This window comes from Haliotis cracherodii, unplaced genomic scaffold, assembly GCF_022045235.1.
Source record: "Haliotis cracherodii isolate W230 unplaced genomic scaffold, xgHalCrac1.p SCAF_1, whole genome shotgun sequence".
NCBI classification, from domain to species: Eukaryota; Metazoa; Mollusca; class Gastropoda; order Lepetellida; family Haliotidae; genus Haliotis; species Haliotis cracherodii.
In genome coordinates this window covers 27,863,012-27,885,722 of record NW_027266264.1, presented here as the reverse complement: position 1 = coordinate 27,885,722, position 22,711 = coordinate 27,863,012, and the positions used below count along the sequence as shown (strand labels likewise).

At 40.1% G+C, this 22,711-nt stretch overlaps 1 protein-coding gene across 1 annotated transcript; it reads left to right on the top strand.

Moving 5' to 3' along the window:
• Positions 1-456: 456 nt before the first annotated feature.
• LOC139462621 (sodium-dependent glucose transporter 1-like) lies at positions 457-12,763 on the top strand. The gene is made up of 4 exons (XM_071244457.1): positions 457-473; positions 7,470-7,559; positions 10,225-10,510; positions 11,297-12,763. The coding sequence occupies exons 2-4, from the start codon at positions 7,494-7,496 to the stop codon at positions 12,379-12,381; spliced, it is 1,437 nt and encodes a 478-aa protein (XP_071100558.1). The 5' UTR covers positions 457-473; positions 7,470-7,493; the 3' UTR covers positions 12,382-12,763.
• Positions 12,764-22,711: the final 9,948 nt, after the last annotated feature.

Below are 22,711 nucleotides of genomic sequence, written 5' to 3'. Positions count from 1 at the left end.
ATATAACATTCGTATACTTCATGACTGAAAAATGTTCACTCAAATTAAATCAATTAATATCAAAACACTAATTATACCATTTTGGGGGTGATATGTGTTCACCGATCAGGTGTACCATCAAAATGTGTTGGTGATGATGAACTCAAAATCAACATTTGTGATGAGTGGTGTGTGCACACCGAGAATTCGGACGAACCTCAAATCACACATAACTTTTGGATAATGAAGCCTTAAAAGATAAACACTCACACAAATATATCTATATAAAGTGAGTCATAAAGACGTCATATATAACATGAATAGGACATGAATAAAATGAAAGATAACAAAAAATGCAACCTGATCACTTGGGCTACACCTGCCTGCAAAAGCAGGGCTTTGTGTGCACATAAGAGAGATTCCCGATTTACACACAAATTGCGTACTGTTAATACGCACGTGGGTTTCCATGGCTGATCTGGGCACCGCGAGAGGTGAGTATGAAATACGCGTATACTCGCAATGTAAATCTGACAAACAGGTCGGTGTTGCTGTGAAACTGAGTCAACGTTACTGATGTTTATTTACTATGAATTAACTCGCTATCGTTATGGGGACCTAACTATAACAGAAACTCGAGCTACACGTAGGCGGTAAGGACATCGATGTATCCCTGTTTTTTCAATCAATGCGAGACCTCTGTTCAATCAGCCGTTACTGGGAGGTTTTCACAAGCGCAGATCGAATAGCGATTGGGAAGTTCCAGCACATCGAGTCCCCTGACGTTAGAATGGTCGAATGTGTATTGCAAGGTTTATATCATCCATATTTATAAACATATCACTAGCTATGTCATTTGTCAATGTCTGTGTACGTGTCATGTGAATACAAAGGCCACCAGAGTTGTAAGAGATCTGCTTTCGCTAAATGTCAACATCTGCGGGTTCGGAACGTGCCTTGGGCTTGATCGCCATCTTAAGCTGACAGGCTGTATGACAGGCCGGGAGTACATATCATTCGTGACAGTAACCGTATGTATTATTGCCAGGGAACTAACTGGTCTATTTGTGTTGAATTTAACATTGACGGGTCTGCACATGGTTTTGTGGGCGGGACACAACCCAATTCACGGTTTCACAGCCTTACTGAAGCACGAAAGCAAGCTGTTTCACAGCATGGCTGTTGAACAGCAACACAGTTTCACAAACTGGCTGTAAGTGATATGACAAGGGGTACAGCGTCGCGTCCAAGATTATTGCCCTTATTTAGCACGGCGTGTGGTGTGTGTGTGGCTGCTCGTACTTGTCCTGACTGATGCCGATTTATAGCGCTAGCCCACTGAGATACCATGCTGCAGTTTATCTTGCATACCCACACAGACACAGTTTACTGACTCCGAACCGACCAGTCCTTGCAGGGTAACAAGTACCATCTTTTAACGTCTTTTGGTATGATCGAACCCCGGACCTTCCGCTCTCCGGGCGCACGCTCTATCGCTGAACCACCGACGCGGTCAAAACTGGCTGTAGCATGGGGCCACAGTTTCACAGCCTGACTGTAGCACGGGGCCACAGTTTCACAGCCTGATTGTAGCATCGGGCCACAGTTTCACAGCCTGACTGTAGCATGGGGCCACAGTTTCACAGCCTGACTGTAGCATGGTGCCGCAGTTTCACAGCCTGACTGTAGCATGGGGCCACAGTTTCACAGCCTGACTATAGCATGGTGCCGCAGTTTCACAGCCTGACTGTAGCACGGGGCCACAGTTTCACAGCCTGATTGTAGCATCGGGCCACAGTTTCACAGCCTGATTGTAGCATCGGGCCACAGTTTCACAGCCTGACTGTAGCATGGGGCCACAGTTTCACAGCCTGACTGTAGCATGGGGCCACAGTTTCACAGCCTGACTGTAGCATGGGGCCACAGTTTCACAGCCTGACTGTAGCATGGGGCCGCAGTTTCACAGCCTGACTGTAGCACGGGGCCACAGTTTCTCAGCCTGACTGTAGCATGGTGCCGCAGTTTCACAGCCTGACTGTAGCATGGGGCCGCAGTTTCACAGCCTGACTGTAGCATGGGGCCACAGTTTCACAGCCTGACTGTAGCTTGGTGCGCAGTTTCATAGCCTGACTGTAGCACGGGGCCGCAGTTTCACAGCCTGACTGTAGCATGGGGCCACAGTTTCACAGCCTGACTGTAGCTTGGTGCGCAGTTTCACAGCCTGACTGTAGCTTGGTGCGCAGTTTCACAGCCTGACTGTAGCACGGGGCCGCAGTTTCACAGCCTGACTGTAGCATGGGGACACAGTTTCACAGATACAGTTTTAAAGCCTGGCTGCTGAACAGTGACACGCTTAGTTGAGGGCAATATCCGCAAGAGTACATGTTGTACATCAGGACGCTCAGGTGAGTGATTACATACTAGCCCGGGCCCGTCACCAATATTAACAAGGCAACAACAGCTCCGTTTATTCTAGCATACACCACGTTAACGGTTACGCTGATATCAATATTCATCATTTTGAGTTTATACCGAGTGTGTCGAGAATGTATCCAGTTATGACGGGGACGTTTGAACATGCAAGGTAAGTTGGGGGTGTTGGGAAGGAGTGATCTGAGGGACACACACGCGAGTGGATACATGTTGTACCCCACCTCAAAGCGTACTGATGTGGGGCGTACATGTTGTACAGGCATGTTAGGGCATACAATTGACTGGGAGCATGTTGTACATTAGGGCATACAATCGACTGGGTACATGTTGGACATTAGGGCATACAATTGACTGGGAGCATGTTGTACATTAGGTCATACAATTGACTGGGAACATGTTGGACATTAGGGCATACAATTGACTGGGTACATGTTGGACATTAGGGCATACAATTGACTGGGAACATGTTGTACATCAGGGCATACAATTGACTAGAGCATGTTGGACATTAGGGCATTCAATTGACTGGGTACATGTTGGACATTAGGGCATACAATTGACTGGGAGCATGTTTTACATTAGGGCATACAATTGACTGGGAGCATGTTGCACATTAAGGCATACAATTGGCTTGGAACATGTTGTACAACAGCGCATACAATTGACTAGGAACATGTTGTACATTAGGGCATACAATTGACTGGGACCATGTTGTACATTAGGGCATACAATTGACTGGGGGCATGTTTTACATTAGGGCATACAATTGACTGGGAACATGTTGTACATTAGGGCATACAATTGACTGGGAGCATGTTGTACATTAGGGCATACAATCGACTGGGTACATGTTGGACATTAGGGCATACAATTGACTGGGAGCATGTTGTACATTAGGGCATACAATTGACTGGGAGCATGTTGCACATTAAGGCATACAATTGGCTTGGAACATGTTGTACAACAGCGCATACAATTGACTAGGAACATGTTGTACATTAGGGCATACAATTGACTGGGACCATGTTGGACATCAGGGCATACAATTGACTGGGAGCATGTTGTACAACAGCGCATACAATTGACTGGAAACATGTCACCCCATCCCGTTAGTCGCCTTTTACGACAAGCATAGTCACCTTTTACGGCAAGCATGGGTTGCTGAAGACCTATTCTACCACGGAATCTTCACGGGTCTCATGGTATAGAAACAAGCTCTTCAACTTTAGAATATGCATATTCTGGATTCTTTATTTGAAGTCTTGCATACATGTGGAGATGTCCACATGTCGGTGGGCATTTCAACGCAAGATTCGATTGATGATGGCACTGCGAAAAAAATGGGAGTCGATTATTGTTTATGATCCTGGAGAAAACGTCACTCATGGGATATCACCGCATTTTCATTTAATGCAGTATTTTGCAGTGTTATGGCCGTTGTGGTCCTGACGGGGGTAAAGGGGACTTTACATTCCCGAGTGCACACATGTAGATCATATCAACATCTAGTTTGTTTTCATTGTGCAGTCAGATTGATGGCATGCCCATGTCAGAGTTGGAGCACCTGCCTGCCTATCACTTTTAGTTTGCACTCGCGTGATTATCAACCGCGGGACCAGTATACTTGTGAAGTCCGTGTTTGGAATGACAACAAAGCGACTATCTGTGTTCGACAAACTTCTCCCTCGGCTTTATGTTCTCTGGTGAAAGTTATAATACAGCAGATTTGTTAACGAATCTCTTATCGATGCAATTATGTATCATATTACCGCTCCGAGAGATTGTGCTCACTAAAGGATTTTGGAAAGTGTAAAACGTAGGTTAGGTAGTATTCTACATGCAAGAAATCCTGAGGGTCATGGTGGCTGATAATGGGGAGTTATTTTGGTCATAACTGAAGCGCCTGTCTGTATAAAGGAACAAAATATCACTGACTGTGTTTGGTAGAGTTTAAGTTTCGTCAGCTGATTGTTGTAGCGATTCTCATAGACTGCTGTTGCTTTTGCATGAGCCTGAGCGATGAATTGCCTCCAGTTCAGCAGAGAATACTCTTTGAATACCGTGAAGTCGGACCGAACATGCTTGGGGTTTGAAGCTATGGACATGACCCAGTAACCTTCAGTGATGGTGACAAGATTCTATGATCCATCAATGCATATATGGGCCCACTGTCTCAGATAGTCTGAAGTGTAGTGATAGCTACTGGTCGTGATATGTTGGGGTTTTCTTTTTTAGTGACTTCAGATGTTACTTTGGGAGTGTTTTTATTTCCAACGAGTATGTAAACCTTTGTGGTGACTTTCTGCTGGCTGAATGTCGTCAGAATTGACTTCGGATGCATTCACATGCTTATAATTCCTGATGGCTTTAGTGAGGGAGATTTCCTATCTAAAACCTCATCTCGGATGTTTGTATCTTGTCATATGTTTTAACCAACATGTTTGCTCTTCGTCCCAAGAAAGATAGCATTGCCTGCTGTCTTCTTAGTTTGAATGGGAGTTCACCTGTTTCTGTTTATGTTTCTAGTGAGGTAGCTGTTGGTGCGCATGTGGCTAGCATAAGGGCTTTGCATTGATTTTTGTCAATGCGACTCAAGACATTGTTTGATGCTGAGTAAAAGGTCTATTGTTTATCTGATTAGTAATTTGTAGGTAATCACTTTGGTTTTACTCCCAAGCCGAACACTTACAGCGGTTCTACCAATTTGTCAGACACCTCAGGAATTTACTTCCACGCCGAACTGTTACAGCGGTTCTACCACGTTGTCAGACACCTCAGGAATTTACTTCCACGCCGAACAGTAACAGCGGTTCTGCCAATTTGTCAGACACCTCAGGAATTTACTTCCACGCCGAACAGTTACAGCGGTTCTACCAATTTGTCAGACACCCCGGGAATTTACTTCCACGCTAAACTGTTACAGCGGTTCTACCAATTTGTCAGACACCCCAGTTGTCAGACAGGTCAGCTAGGAATGCATTTGATGAGGAACTTTGTTACTATTTCTATTGTCTTTCTTCCGATGTCATAACCCTTAATGCAAACAATGTCGTTCTCCAAAGACGTATCAATTTTCTCGCTGATCAGTTGTTATTTATTTCCTGTTAACCTTGATAACAACAAACTTGCCGTGTTAGAAAATGATTGAATGATTGAAAACATGTATCAACAATGTAATGCATCTTTAAATGCTGAAATGTTTTGCATTTTGTTTAAAAGCCCTGAGTCTGTCCATTAATATGAATATTCAGTTTACAAGCACTGTGTTTCATATTGTTGGAAGATTTTAAACATGTCTGACTGTCGTTAAACTTAAAAGTATCATTAGGTATCTTGAAGCTGCTAATTGTAAATGAAATCAGGCCTCGAAAAATACGTTGGTTCTGTACGAGCGTGTGAACTCGCCGAATTTGTAAAACGTTTGAAATCGGCTTTATTTAGCAGTTGTTCATAGCCCCAAGATGAATCACTTTTCTGTTTTATAATCTATATTTGTATTCAATATCATAAAGCAGCTCTTAACCATAGATACATTTAGATCTGCGAGTATACCTATTTTCAATTGTAGCTCTTCCTATTGAAACAGGAAGATTTAACACTCCTCCAAGAGATCTAAGGTTTTGTAAGATATTTTACATTTGACGTCGCAGAATGAAATAGTCATATCTGACACTTAAACTCAACAACTTTTTTTATTATTTGTATTTGTGTTGTGCCCAAAAAAAATATCGGCTTATTTATCAACTAGTTTCAAATATATTGAATTAATAAACGTCGTATGTAATACACTGTTGAACTTAGTATCAAAAGGCGTAAGTGACACCCAGAACTCTTTATGGTGTCAGGTTTATGCTTTAGTGGAAGAATGAAGAGGTGTACAAGGAACATCCGACACGATAGATGTATATCCTACTCGTACACGGTGAAATAATGTCTAATTTCTCTGGGAGGACAGTATGAATATTATTGATTTAACATTTCAGAGACCAATGTATTCGTGTAGTGTTTGCTGAATGATTTACAAGATAATACCACTGAAACTACATAACGTGACCACCGAACCCAGAAAACAAACATTGTGTGAATTGTGCCAGAAACTCGATACGTACACAGTCTATTATATAGTAGGACATAAATAACTGAAATGTAATGCAAAATGCATGGTTGTTACAAGCATACATCATACATACGAGATATGTGTCATGTGACATATGTTTTGAAATTTTTGCGAATTTTGTCAGGAAAGTTTGAAAGTTTGTGTAGCAGAGAATATTCTTACCTGTGATGAGCAACAGATATATGATTGTGGAAAAGAGAAAATTGAAGCCCTCCAGCAAATCAGACGAGTATAAATCATCTGGTGACGAGTACATACTACCAGAACATTCAGCTTACATGGACGAGTCATCTTGATCTGATTCTTCAGATGACAGTGGCATAACTCTGAGACAATTGCTCAAGCGTAAACGCCAAAGTACGTCCCAAAAGATAACACAGTTCAAATCTTTCCACGAGTAGCTTCCGAGGAAAACTTTGCCACAAATTGTGTAGATGATGAAGGACCACAAATAGCCGATGTGTATGTCGATAACGATAAGCAACAGCTACGGATATCAAGAAGTAGTACATGCAACCCTGAAAAAAGTCAAATGAACAGAAAAGAAAAAGTAATATTGGAGAGGAGTACATAGATACATAAGGAAAAATAGTCCCTGTGGGAGAATCCATATAATGTCTGCAGGACATTCAAAGATGATGACAGACTTCATGTTTTCTCATCCTATTGTTTATTTGTTTATTGTGTCAAAACAAAAATCGACCGCCTCAGTCGTCTGGTGGTAGAGAGTTTAACAAGGCCTGTCGGAGTCCGTATCCTGTGTCTGAGTTGGATGTTCATGTTAAACTGCGGCCACACAATCGTGCATGCACGTCGCTACATAAGTGCAATAATCTTAAAGAGGACATTAAACCCCAGTTCACCTCATCAAATGAAAATCCTTGACACCAGTCATGTTTATGTTTATGCGAATAATATGAAAACTGCACTTTTCTTACAGTTAAATCCCATACAGTGTATTACGATGGCCGGACAGCAACGATGGAAGATACTACAGACAGCGTGGTTATTCTGGTCTCTGGTCATGGTGGTGAGTTGTCGTATTATCATGTCCTTTCATTACAAATGAACATTCACCATAGGTCTTGTTGTTGAGTCTTAACAATGAAGTTTTTCAGCGAACCTGAGACTTCCTCAAAGTTCCCTAACAATGTTGCTTCGTTTAAGGATCAGCCAGCTATATAATTCGAAAATTCAGAAGAAGAAAAAATGGTGTCTTAATACCGCCAACGTTGAAGGTTCCTTTGACAATGAAAATACAATGTTTATTTGTTCTTGTTTCACGCAGCACGGCGGTCTGTAAATAAATGAGTGTAGTGATTGATATCATGAGCATCGATATACGCAATTGTGATACAATGACATGCATCAACCAAGTCAGCGAGCCTGACCACCCGATCCCGTTAGTCGTCTGTTACAGCAAGCATGGGAGCCTGAAGACCTATTCTAATCCGAACAACAAACCACCGTCATATAGCTGTAATATTGCTGAAACTACGAACAAACAAAGAAAATGGCATGTTACAAAATATTGACTACAAATTATCAAGAAGTTCAAAAGGGCTTACACACACCACAATAGATTAATTATGCCAGGATTAGAAGCCTACAAATTTAAGCACATGTTTATACGTTTCCATTTGATCCAATCATTTTCAGTCACTGAGTGATGACATTCAATATCAAAATATTATCCATATTAGCATACAGGCGGATTTTCCATTCAATTTTTAAAATAGTCATTTTACACATTGACTGTAATATATGTATATATTATAGGGTTAGGTTGAATGAGGTGAATATGGTATAAAGATTTATGTGTTATCCAAACGTGAGGAAGGGCGCTTTCACGCCTTCCAAATCGTCCCGTTGTGATATATCATAATTGTTCCTATGGAATTCAACTACAACCAGAAGAAATACAATTGTTTTTACTTTTGTTTGCAGACGATATTGCACTATTTTCAAGTACTATTAAAGTTTTACAGTCACAAATTAATGAGTTAGAAAAGTATTGTGATGAATGGAAATTGCATGTAAATAGAAATTAAACAAAAATTGTTGTATTTAAAAACGGCGGTAATTTATCAAAATATGAAAAATGGTACTATAAAGGTAGCCAATTGGAGATAACAAGTTTTTTTATAAATATTCAGGAGTGTATTTTACTAACCATCTTTCATGGACATATCATGTAAGCCAAGCATCCTTGTGGTCGCTATCCACTGTATATTTTTGCATATATTAAAGTTATCAAATATTGGGTAAGAATTTTAAATATGCCTTTGTATAGATTTTAAAAAAAGTGTTATAAAATGTTATTGTTGTTTGATTCAAATGGTAAAAGAAACTGGGCAACTGGTGTTAGAGAACTTTTATTTGAATCTGGTTTTGGTAATGTTTGGTATGATCAACGGGTCAATAATACTGCTGAGTTTATCCCGTCACTGAAACAAAGACTAAAAGTTATTTATCTACAATCGTGGAATGTTTCATTAGCATTATCAAATAAACACTTTTATTATAAACTTTTTAAATCTTACATTTATAGAGAATGCTATCTCGTTGATATTACCATACCAAAAAATAGAAATGCATTGGCACGGTTTCGTTGCATATCGCATGATCTACATATGTAAATTTATAAGTTTATTAAAATGTGAGAGAACAGGGGTTGTAAAGAATTTATCGATGTTTATTTACCATGCTTTTGCCCATAGAAATGAAATTGTTAACTGTCAATTAAACACCATCTATGCCAGAATAAAATGAGCATATTTATGGTTGTCATGATGTATCTATGTGGGAGATAATTTATTTCAATTTGATGTTCTATTGTAATGATTAATTATGTTGAATTGTATGATGTACTAAGGGCCTGTGGGGGGCGGTCGGGTAGCCTAGTGGTTAAAGCGTTCGCTCGTCACGCAGAAGACCCGGGTTCGATTCCCGACATGGGTACAATGTGTGAAGCCCATTTCTGGTGTCCCCCGCCGTGATATTGCTGGAATATTGCTAAAAGCGGCGTAAAACATACTCACTCACTCACTAAAGGACTGTGGCCTCTTGAGTACGAAATAAAGATTGATTGATATGAAACAAGGTACAAATGTCTTATACCCGATACTCTGCTACCATGTTCCATTGTTTGCAAATACGGATGTACCCGATAGCGCAACTATTTGAACAATAGTTGGGTAAAGCGGCGAACCATTCTATATTTTGTGTGTCTCAAACAAACGTCCCGGAACTACCTTCTGACAATCTAGATAAGACAGAAGGATGCAGTGCTTCACATTCACATTCTCGAAAAGGTTTTTGATGGGTTCAACTAGTCTGCGCTTCCAGGGAGAAATCCCATTCTCTGAATGCATTATTTTAAATCTGTAAATAATGATAAGAAGAAATAACACACGGTAATAGAAGCTCTGCACAAGCGTACAACCTCATAACTCTCGTCGCAGAAATAAATTAACTGACATGTAGTACCATTTGATATTCTGGGACAATGTTATATTTTCGCTAAACTCCCTAATGTCAGTTTTCGCGAGACAGGTGCAAATAACGTAGAAAAAGGTCAGAGGTCGTTGGAAAGGAAAGATGGTCGTCCGCAATTATTTACCAAAATATCAGGTAAAAGGGATTATAGTCTGATACAATGTTGTAGAAAAATAAACCTCACGTCCTCCTTCCAGGGTGTCAGTGATTCTCTCATTGGTCCGAGTCTTCTAGAGCTCCAGTCTCTACTTCAGGTGGATCTGCGACAACTCAACTACATCGTGTTGTCCACCGGACTCGGGGACTTTGTGGGCGCCATTCTAGCTGGCCTTCTCGCCAATACGTGTGCCTGTGACTTGCGATTGGCAGTCTCTGTTTTGCTGGGAACTCTCAGTGTTGCTCTGTCTGCCGTAGTGGCCAACTACTACTATGTGTTGACATTGTTCACATTACAGGGTTTTCTCAGAGGATTTGTGTACTGTTGTAAGTATATACTAATTTCACCTCATATTTTGTTTATTGAAAATGGGTTAATCCATTGTTTTTGAGAAGGCTTATTCATAGTTGTTTTGAAGACACGGATGGCCCAATCGTCTAAGGCTAAGGCGCGCCACTTCGCCACCAGAAGGCTGTGCTGGTGGTTTTAAAACAAAGATTTCACCTTCATTATTTTTTTTAACCATACGCATGATTGTGGGTTTCACACCTGCATCACTTAGAACTGTCCTCCCTCTTCAAACTGACACCAAAGTAAAACCGTAAAACTGTTAAAAGCAGCGTAAAACCAAAACTCACTCAAACTTACAGCTTGCAATAGCGTTTTTGGCCTACTTTTACCTTTGGCCTACTGTTACTATGATGGTGACCCATATTTAACGCAAACGCAATTTAATCACAGGCCGAACATTGTGAACACCCAATCCTTATTAAGCATTGGCTTCGACATTCCTTGGGTTCCTTTGGTTGTTTATGTATATAGCTTGTAAAGCACGTCGTTGGCTCGGGGCTTATATTAATTTCAAACATGTCAATACACCTTTCATGTTCGAACTAATTCTGTAACATATGGGGGACCGAAGCATAATATATATATTTGCGTTAATAATGAATCATGGAAAGAGTATAAATATTATCCACAGCTGCCGTCTGTAATTCCATTGTGGTCACACTAGTCAGAGCCTCATTCGAATATCAGTATCAATTCACAATTTACAAAATTTGATTATGTATGCAGTGTACCATGTAAATCATTTCTATGCTTCGTTTCAGACGCAATTGAAAAATGCAACGCCCTATGGACACAAAATAAAGGTGTTCCATTTCAAGGTATATTGCTCGGAACAACCACTGGAGGAATTATCTCCCCGTTGTTCATTAAACTATTTCTTTGCCCACCATACGATCCCGAGACGGCAAACTTCACCACGTCTAACGTCAGTTACGAAAACGTGAACATCACTGATCTGAGGCACGCAGTACCCTACAGTCCGCAAACACATACCACAGAGTGGTCAACCTGGTCTGACAACGCTACATCCATATCAACGTCTTCAAGATGTTTACCCCAAGACGTGAATCTCACGTACGCGTACTTCATATTAGCGGTATTGGTTCTGCCACCTGCGTTGGCATTTTTCATCTACTGGAGACGATCCAAGGGAGAATCCACTGACGAAGCTGTCAGGGTTACAAGGGAACAAGTCGCCAATGAAGAAAACACGCAAACCCTTGTTGTATTGTTTTCAGTATTGTTTGTAATTTTATATTTTCCCCTACTTGGCAGTAGCGTCATGTACTCCACATATCTAACAGAGTTTGGTGTTAAAGGACCTCTTCATCTACAAAAGCCTAAAATGGTCCTCATGACGTCATTGTACTGGGGCTCGTCGCTTCTTGGAAGAATCATCAGTATATTTTTGACACCGTTTATTGGCGTAGAGAAACTCATATATTGCTGCATGATCCCATTGCTTATCAGTGAAACAGTTTTGGTTTTCACAGTACAGTATTCTGAAATTATTTTGTGGATTTGCACATGCACAATCGGACTCTTCATATCGCCATTTGTTGGGGCCGGATATGCGTGGTGCGCGAAGCATGTGAAGTTTGGTCCTCGTTTAATTTCCGCTTCCGGTGCTTCACTGGGTCTCGGTGCAATGGCTCTGCCATTTCTTGGTGGAGTTATGTTTGATATCTTAGGGCCTATGTCCTATATATACTTGTATTATTCATTGTACATTTTTGTGGCTCTTTTGTTCTTCATAATGGTTATATTGACTAAACAAATGCAATCTCCCTCAGTTATAAACGTGAATGTGGACATGTGTCAAGAACGTCTTAGCCCCGAAAGCTAACGTTTTCGTTTGTGAAACTTCTGAACTAGCTATTGGCTGTTTTCCTTTTCCCTGTCACAATTCTGAACCCTTCCATTTGGCACGGTTGGTTACTCCTTTAGTTGATTGTTGTTTAACGCCGCACTCAGCAATATTCCAGCTATATGACAGCGGTCTGTAAATAATCGAGTCTGGACTGACAGTCCAGTGATTGACATAATGAGCATCGATCCACGCAATCCATGACATGCATCAACCAAGTCAGCGAGCCTGACCACCCGATCCCGTTAGTCGGCTTTTACGACAGGCATAGTCATAGGCAAGCATGGGTTGCTGAAGACCTATTCTGACCCGGATCTTCACTTGATAAGTAAAACAAATTGTATCGACATATCACTTTACAAAGCACATGACAAAGTTATTAAAGTTGTTGAAGAAATTATGTTGAATATTTTATTTTCATACAATTGTGTTTCAGTGATGGTGATGGTGATGCTACATGTTTGTTTTTCCTGTTAGTTTTTTTTGCAATCTGTGTTGATAAATAAATGCTACAAAATCCTTTCCATGTTTAAAAATATTTAGATTTAGAAATCTCTGCTAAAATTCCGACTTTATCATGAGCATGTGTTTATGAATCACTATCAAATAGTGATGATACAAGGTATTTGCGAAATGTGAGCCTATCCTGCCCCATCGTTGGCACCCATCACAAACACATACAAAAGCAAGTCAATTGTTCACCTGACAAAAACAAAACATTTGGCACTAGTCAAACTAGGGAATTGCATCGGGCATAATTTTTGTCACTGATGCGTCAAATTTGGAAATGTCCTCCACATGTAAAGTAACGTGTATACAAATATATGGCAAAAAATAAATTACATTTGCAGTCAAATTTACTATCTGCATTTGAATATACAGTAAATGACAAAAGACGACATCTGGTATGTGAAATGTACTATGAGACTGTGTATGTACATGTCTTTTGTAGTGGTAATAATGTGTCAGATGATGATTGTTGGTGCATGATTGCATGACTTATGATAATACTATTCTCTCAACTGAGCTACACGCTAGCATCAAGGTCGAGTTTGGCAGCGCATTGGTCTACTAAAACAATGTGAAGCAAAATTATTCTCGAGCCTATTTGTTAAAAGAGTTCATACCTAGCTTAGGTCTAGAGCAGTGTTATCTGCAATTCCATTCCTCTGGCCGTCCACGATCTGCCGGTGTCACGAAATATATTCGCCCCCAGAATCAAATCTCCCACCGGCGAATACCAATACAGTTCCGCCCCTCTCGAAATAAAATCTCCCCCCCCAGAATATTTCCTCCCCCGGTCGTTTTATAAATACTTGCCATGGAGTTCAATAGTTGAGGGCATGTTGATGTTGTTTTGGGGGTTTTTTGGTGTTTAACGCCGCACCCTACAATATTCCATCTACATGATGGTGGTCTTTAAATAATCGAGTCTGGACCAGATAATCCAGTCATTGATATCATGAACATCGATCAACGCCATTGGGATACGATGACACGCATCAACCATGTCAGCGAGCCTGACCACCCGATCCCGTTAGTCGCCTCTTACGACAAGCATAGTCGCCTTTTTACGACAAGCATGAGTTGCTAAAGACCTATTCTCCCCCGGATCTTGGCATAAAAAAACAATGGAGGGGGTAAATGTAATTTAGGAGTATCGTTCTCATGTTCACATGATTTCTTATCCGTGCATCTCATCAAAGACACTGTAATTTCACTTGTGCCTGATATGCTCCATAATATCCAGAAAGGTTAATTAGATGTATCGCATATACCCAATAATCATTTACACTACTGCCTAAAAGTTCATTCCCCTAACACGCGTTGAGAACGCGTGTAACACGCATGTGACACGGGTGCTCAACGGGTTGCACACGGGATGAGCACCCGTTGCACACGGGTGTGCAACGGGTGTGCATCGCGTGTGCAACCCGTTGCACACGCGTGTGCCACGCGTGTAACACGGGACTGGGTTCCAGTTGAAGTTGACAAAATTATCAAATGAATAGTGAGATAAAACAAAACAGTGAGATGTGAAATTTGAGTTAATGAGCGGCCATTGAGCTGTGCTCGCCAGACCGTAAATACAAGGTCGGCCCGTCTTAATTAGTGTTCGGTTGCTAGATTTTTATGACATGAACCATTCCACTAGGGTTCCGTCTAGCCATTGTGGCTAGCCGACAGTAGAACAGTAGTGAATTTAGATGCGAGTTTATTGCTAGGGGAACCCCCGTGTTGACACAATTGTCGCGGGTTGGTAAATGTTCGCCATTAATATAATGATTGTTTGTGGATTGCGAACATATTCATTTGCCCACACGAGTCATTCCATTTGATTGCAAATATAACGTTTTTCGTTCGCCAAATTTATGCTTTAGACAGTACAATTATTATATAGCCGTCACCACTACTAATGTCTCATTATTTCACGTAGGAATATGTCCCATTTCCCCACACCCCACTTTCTGTTTTGTATTTTGAAAGAATAAATAAAAGAAGGTTTTGTGTGGGACACTTTTATACTAATTATAAGAGGATGTTGTAAATGAATATGAACAGCCATGCTGTCTGACTGTTGATAGAATTTGAGATCTTCACAATCACCGGGTGTGACCATGTAGACAGAATCTCGTTAGGGTTTGTGATTTTTACATTTGCCCAATGACCATAGTGAGTATTGCTGGGGATACCAAACGTAACAGTTTATTATTAGAGGTTGTGAGTACCTATACCGCGTAGATAGGATATATTTAGGATTTTAATCCTTCTTTGAGAGGCATTTAGAAGTTGGAGTACTACGTTAGGATAAGATTGATGGGTGACTTTAATCCTTTCTTTCTCTGTGGGTAATCCTTTCACGTTGATTGGAGGAAATCACTCAACCACGTCATGACAGGTCGTGAGTTAACTCACTAACTACTGTGAGCGTTTTTGGCATAACATCTTTTCTTGTATAAACATAGAAACGATGCTCACTCACTGTTAATCTTCTGCAGTTTGCTGGCAAAGTGGGGATAAACCTCAGTGTCAAAGACGATCAAATTTAGTTCGAATCCTTGTTTATATGTGACATCTCCCAAATGGGGACATGTTCATAAACTTGGCAAGTAATGATGAATTTTAATATTAATATTATTATAGTTTATGAAATTGTTAATAAAACTTTAATAAAATTGTGCTTCACTCTCAAGAAAAATATATTGCCTGTTAGTAAATTTATATGTCACGTTTCATCGGCATTTTTCAGTGATATTGGGACTACATGAAACATGGCTGGTTTTACATTTCTGATACAGGTGCTTGACTGACTGAGTAGTTCATGATCCTTTAGATATGTTTAAATCAGTCAAGTTTGCAACAGTAGATGAATACGTTGATACATTTGGACCGCAGTTACCGATTAACAACTTAACACATAGAGACAGGGAGGAGATATATAACCAAACCTATGGTCATGTTGAGACAGTTGACAGTTAGAACGTTGGATTAAATGACAGTAACTAATTTGAACATTCCCCAGTAATATTATAAAATACATCATAACTCATAACAGTCCGAGAAACAGCTTCCAGCCATATACTAGTATTGAAGGGACAATCGCTTTTGACAGTTTAAAAATAAACTCACCTTAAGGTGCTTGGCAAGTCAAAACTGATCTCCCTGAATATGTTTTTTGGGGTTTGACAGCAACTATGCTTGTGGATTTCAGAGATAGACATGATGTGTTAGCTAGATGTTATTACAATAAGCGAAAATGTCTTAAAAGTCCACAGTTTGTTTAATAGTAAAAAAAGTATGTTATAGATCTATCAACGTTTTCTTTTATTGAACATAATATTTGCACTATATTGCTGTTAGCTGTAAATAATCTAGCCTCTCCATGTACGTAACTTACATATATTTATGTATGACCAGAACAGCAAATAAAGTTCTGGTAGATAGGTACCTCGGAGATTTAACGTTCGCTTTCCGACTTAAGCCCATCTCGCACACGGGGAAGCACTTATACTATTAGGGTAAAAAAGCGTAATGATTAAATAAAGAAGTGCACTCCCCAAAAAAATATAAGTTTACAGCCTATTCTAATAATAAAGTTAAAGGGGTTGGGGTTTGGCTGGGTGGGAGTGGGAGATAAAAGAATATTCAATAATATGGAAAAGTTTGGGCCTGGGGGGGGGGGGGGGGGGGGGGCATGGGGGCAAGCGTGGGAAGGCACGGCGTCGGTTGGCGAGCATGTGTGGCTAGAAGTCTAGCGGACGGTATCCTAGTAGTCTCTTGGTCAGCCTCTCATCCCGGGGGTTGGGATTCTGGTAGAGACTCTTGGCAAGGAGGGCGGCGGTATTGGCGACGAAGTGGTTTGAGGTCGGTACGCCACTACTCTGGAAGAAGTGGTACAAGTCTGTGTAGTTTGTGATGTCGTACTCGATGTCCTGTCCCCTCGTCTTGTGCACCATGACGAAAGGGCGTAGAGATGTTCCTTTGGGGTGTTGATCTGGTCAGCCTTGAGATCCGACCGGGCCTTGTAGTGGTTGATCGGAATGTCTGACTTTTCCACTAGTAATTAAAGTTCTTTGGTATGACCTCTTTTATCCCTGCTGAAGTTATCCTAATGTTCAATTTCAGTCTGCCTCACCAAGCGTAAGAAAGCGTTGTACATGTTCTGATAAACGACAGTGATGCAATTAAGCAAATGAATATTTGCTGTGGGCAAATATCTATTTTCTATATATATATTTGTGGATATGAAGCATTCTAGTTAATTGTGGATACACTGGGCAGACAGAATTGTGTTTATTTCCAGTCCATCCTGATCGTCGTTTACTACTATAAGGTGTATATTTTGAGGCAAGATCACAGGCGCCGCACAGCATTTATTAGATAACAGACGGGGTCGTCCGTTTCGCTTTAAACAACCACCCCACCCTGTCTGTAGGAGTTATATAATCGGTGCGCAAATAACTGTGTCAAGTCCACTGCCGGGCTGATGCGGTGTCAGTGTCAGCGATGAACATGAATGCTCAAATTATAGACCTGTAGCACTCACAAGTTGCTCAGCCAAAATATTTGAAAATTGTATATTCAGTTCTTCGATAACAGCAAATATAACCTTAGAAATAGATTCAACATACAAACAATCAAATGTAGAACACAGACCTATGCTTAATAATAATTTCTTCTGGATGTGATCAACCTGCGGAACCCTCTATCCGATGAAGTAACTAATGCTCGCTCATTAAAAGAAATCAAATCATTAATTAATCGTTCTGATACAATTACTAATAATTTTGACTTCAAATATTTTCATAGATCATGCCAAATTGTCCACTGTCGCCTTAGGCTCGGATGCAGTGACTTAAACGCTGATAAGTTCAGACGACATGTATCAGACATACCAGACTGCACTTGTGGATATCACCTTGAAGATGAAATTCACTTTTTCTATAACTGTCAAAAAATACGATAATATCAGAAACACTGTGTATTTCTACACACATGGGTATGGTCTAAAAATGATATTACGTGGCAGTAGTTAAGCAGTTCTACAAACATGGCTCTTCTTAAATCAGTTCACGACATCATTGTCAAAAACAAAAGGTTTGAGTAGCTTAATTTCATGCATGTAGTAAAGGAAAACTGCATTACCTTATTTCACAGACACCACTTGCTTCAGTGTATTGGCTTCGTGTATTTCATTTGTGCATTTTGTATGTTTATGTTCATCACTCTCTTATATATATCCAGCTGTTGTTAAGTTGTTACCTGGAGAGGTATTACATAAGCAAGTTTTGCTTGTTTACCGATCCAGATTTCTTTTGAAATAAAAATACGTTTAAGCCAACACAGCTAACCCTAAAACACATGATTGTAAACTATTCAAAAAGGGGCACTAATCTCTGGCTTCTTCTCGGGTGTCGGACTCAAACTCAAACTCATTTATTCTTAGAATAACATGACATACAATTATCTACAATTTACAATGTACAATTTAACAAAAATAATAAAAATAGGATACGTGGATTCTAATACAATTTACCAATTGTATTGTACACATTGTTAAGGAATTTAGATAGGCCTTTTAGATTTCTTACACTGTTAGTGGTCATAATTTTCTTAAATGTTTGGAAACTTAAGATATTGCTTATTTAAGAGTTCACATCACCGTTGGTAAATAGCTTCACATTTGAATAAATAATGCAATTCATCTCCCACAGCGATAGATTCACAGAGTGGACACTGGCTGTCTTCCCTGTGAATGTTCAGCCATCGACCTGTTTCAACTGGTAATCCTTGGTTAGAAAAATCTGACTTTAATTTTGAGAGCAGTAGATATTTCGCAAATGAAGGTTGATTCTTCAGGTAATACGACCTTTGGATTTCCGCTTGGGCTTTCTAGCTGCAGTGAGTCAATTTGCTCGTTAACGCAACCGAGCGTGACAAGAGACTGGGCTACCAGTCTGCAAGGACAGCTAAATAAGCTTACGTATATTTGAAAACTGATTGGTTACCCGTGATCTATGAAGATTTCAACAAAGGGCGCATGATAATTAATTTCTTCAGCCTAAACAAACAGACAAATAACGGCGAAAGCTCATCGGATGTCGTTATTTGGAAATACCCCTGATGGTTACAGTTTAATAATAAAAAAAGTATCCCTGAGTGAAAGCATTTGCGGATTTCGGATTGCGTGGATGATACAATTACTACTCCCTTGTTGTCATCCACATTTTCTGGTATAACCCTACACTTGTGTATTTGTCGTAATTCACTTGCTGCTCAGTTAATGAATTTATAACATGTATACTTAGTTGTAGCACCACTCAGATATCCCGATAAAGGTTCAAATTTGGTCTTTCTTGTACCTGGGGTAATTATTCAATCTAAATCCAAGTTTGAAGTGAGATGGAATGTGAGTTATGTGATATGCACGTGGCGGCCCAGCAAGAGATGTATGGTCAGTGGCTTTACTTTTTTTGTAAATCAACTGATCATTCCCAGACATCAAAGGATCAACAGGAAATACGTTGATTGATTAATTACTGTTATCCTCCACAGTGGATATGTCAAAAGTAAGTGTTTACATGTGAAGGTAGGTTTACTAAACCTAGGCAATACACTCATATCATGGCGGGAAGTACAGATGTAAAAACAACATACTTTGTTCAAAGGGTAACCGATAATACACTGACTGGTTGTTCATTGTTATCTAACTCAATGTATGTTTTTAAGAACCGAGGACATTATAAAAATAGTTGTCACGTGGGCTTTCTCAGCTAACTTGGCACCTATGTGAAACAATTGAAACAAACTAAGTGATCAGTTAAGAAACGAACACGGGTTATAATATTCGATACATTTAAACATTTGGAACGTTTAAAAACGATATATTTAAATATTTTAATATATTTCATATATATTCCAAATATTGTTTCCAAATAATTATTATTAAAGTATTTGATTCTCACATAGACATTTGACATCGAATAAGTATTTTTGTACAGCTGCAGACGCACTGGATATTGTTCCTTTATGTTGATATTCCCGGACACATTATAACTTTGGTAGGTTGTAATAATTATATTTGCATTTTGTTTTCATTCATTCGCTGCAGCTTTGAACAGAATCATTCTTGTTCCTTTCCGTTTGGTTGGGAAGTTTTTCGATGCGCGATAGACGTTGTTTTCACAAGTATTTTCTTTTGTAAGCGTGTATATGTTACAGTCAATGTGTAAAATATGATTCACTCAGGCAATTTATTAAATATCTAAATATTTCAGTCATTTTACAAATTGACTGAATAATCCATTCATTTATTTAACCGACTGACTAAAAATGATAAAGACGATCAAAAGAGCTTAAACACATCACAATATATTAATTATGCTAAGAAAAGAAGCCAAACAATACAGAACTGTACTTGGTGATGATATTAAACAGAAACAAATATTTGGAATTCGTTATCATATTAATAAAGATGGACATATTTTTCAGTTAATTTGTAAAATAAACTGAATATTTAGGCGTTTAATAAATTTCCTTAGTGAAATATGTTTACATTTTGAATGTAAACATATACACACGGTAAAATAAGCAATATTCAGATGAAATATTTACTTTGTGTTGCAAGTCAAAATAGTGTACACAAAGATCGCACAATTACCAAGCAAGTGACCTACCAAAACTGCATCACCATTACCGGTACTCCCCACAAATATACCTACATTTCCAAAACTGTATTTTATTTTTGTTGATCAATGTGACCATACGTCCTTCTACTTTCAATAAAAATGCGCTTACGAATGGCGAGCACAGGTCGCGAACAAGTCTAGATTTCTGCTATATCATCCGGGTACTCACTGGGAAAATACAGTAATGCACAGGTAACAACTACTCCCGCGGAATTGCTTTAGATCAGTGCTCCTTTGTACGTTGAAATACTATATATTGTGAATGCCAAAATGATGTATCAAGGATCAAGTAGAAGATACATTGACCGTAGCGCTGGGAGTTTATTCAACAGACCCGTGAAAATAACACTGCTGTATCTTACTATTTATTTTAGATGACGCAGTCAAAGCTCACTTCTCCTGACGGCCATTATCGAACGGCCAGCTAAAACACAACCCTGCGCTTACGTCTACAGGTCTCTTCCTGTAGTACGGTAATTAGTATTCTCTCCCTCAAGTGTATCCTCAATGATATAACCCACCCTCATTAATTACATGCTGCTCTTTTCCAGCCTCACGGCTATGGAGCTGAGATAAAGAGTCCAAGTCATCATAAATTAATTAGGGTCCAATAAAAACAATGCGCCGCCAAACCTCATACATATTATCACTGAAAGTCGTACTACAGACGGTCAAATCACAATAAAAGCATTTCAATTGCAATAACATGTTCCAGGACCATGTATTCTTTTAACACCATCGGATTTAGAAGCAATGGTCGTATAAAACAAGACAGATCTATTTAAACACAAAAGTATTCATGTTATTCCCACAAAATCACACAAAGAAAGGAGACATTAGCAAATACATGTGTATTATCATTTTTCGTCAGGATAACAACATTTTCTCTCCTTGTTACCACCTCCAGGTTCAGCTTAAGACGGGTCCTCCTTTGGTCAAAAGTTTGTTCCCCCTCTAATGAGTGTGTCACGCGTTGCACACGAGTGGCGGACGGGGTGCACACCCGTGTGCAACGCGTTGCACACGGGTATCACACGCGTGACCAACCCGATGCACACTGGTTGCGTAACGCGTTGCCCATGCGTGTAAGGGGAATGAACTTCTAGGCAGTAGTGTATGTATATGTTTATATAATTATTCTTTTGTTTCCAAACATTGTCAACTTAAAGAAAACGTGACACTCTTGCTTTTCTTACAGGTTCCAGAGGCTCGTAGGGCATTGTTGCGTACCTTTAAATAGCGTGCCATAATCCAATGATCAGTACACATGTTTGACAATGTTTAATAATAATAATACTCCTACAAGTATATTCAAATTGACAACACGCCCATGTCCCGTCAGTTCGAACCATACTTAAGCAGGGGGAAACTATATGGTTCGGGTGGTCAGACTCGGCTATTACGTCACACATAATCGACACATTAGCCGGGACACTGTGATCCGTTCATACAACCTCAGATGTCGCCGACCAGCACGTCGCCCCCACGTTCTCCAACCACGGCATCGACAAGCAGGGTCATCGCAATTGGCGTCATCGTGAGTGGAGGCGTGTCATCTTCTCTGATGAAAGTCGCTTTTGTGTCTCCAATGCAGACGGAAGTGTCAGAATTTGGCGGCGTCGGGGTGATCGTTTCGCTGAGAGGAACGTTGTGGAAAGGGATCCATGGGGTTGACATAACATCATGATATGGGCACGGATTGGACTTAATGCGAGACTTGGACCCATGTGCTTTCTGAATGTTGGTCAAGGTCGGGGACACGGCGTCACTGCTCAGTGGTATATCGACCAAGTGAACAGACCTCACGTTGTTCCATTTTTTGCACAACATCAACAACTCATGTTCCAGCAGGACAACGTTAGTCCCCATGTTGCCAGAGCTACCATGGCCTTTCTGCAACAACTCAACATCCGTGTTCTACCGTGGCCAGCCCTCAGTCCTGATCTGAACCCCATCATGAGGTTGAGGTTCAAAGGCGTCTGCACAATGTGCGTCCAGTCCCTACAACTGCCGATGAACTACGCACAGCTGCTCTGGATGTTGGCCTTCACAAATCGTCTGATCCTCTCAATGTACAGGAGATGTGTGGCAGTGATCAATGCTAATGGTGGTCACACCAG

Coding starts and splice junctions, on each gene's coding strand:
- LOC139462621 (XM_071244457.1), top strand. CDS start 7,494: ATGGCCGGACAGCAACGATGGAAGATACTACAGACAGCGTGGTTATTC. Junction 7,560..10,224: donor TCTGGTCTCTGGTCATGGTG/GTGAGTTGTCGT, acceptor TCCTCCTTCCAG/GGTGTCAGTGATTCTCTCAT. Junction 10,511..11,296: donor CAGAGGATTTGTGTACTGTT/GTAAGTATATAC, acceptor GCTTCGTTTCAG/ACGCAATTGAAAAATGCAAC.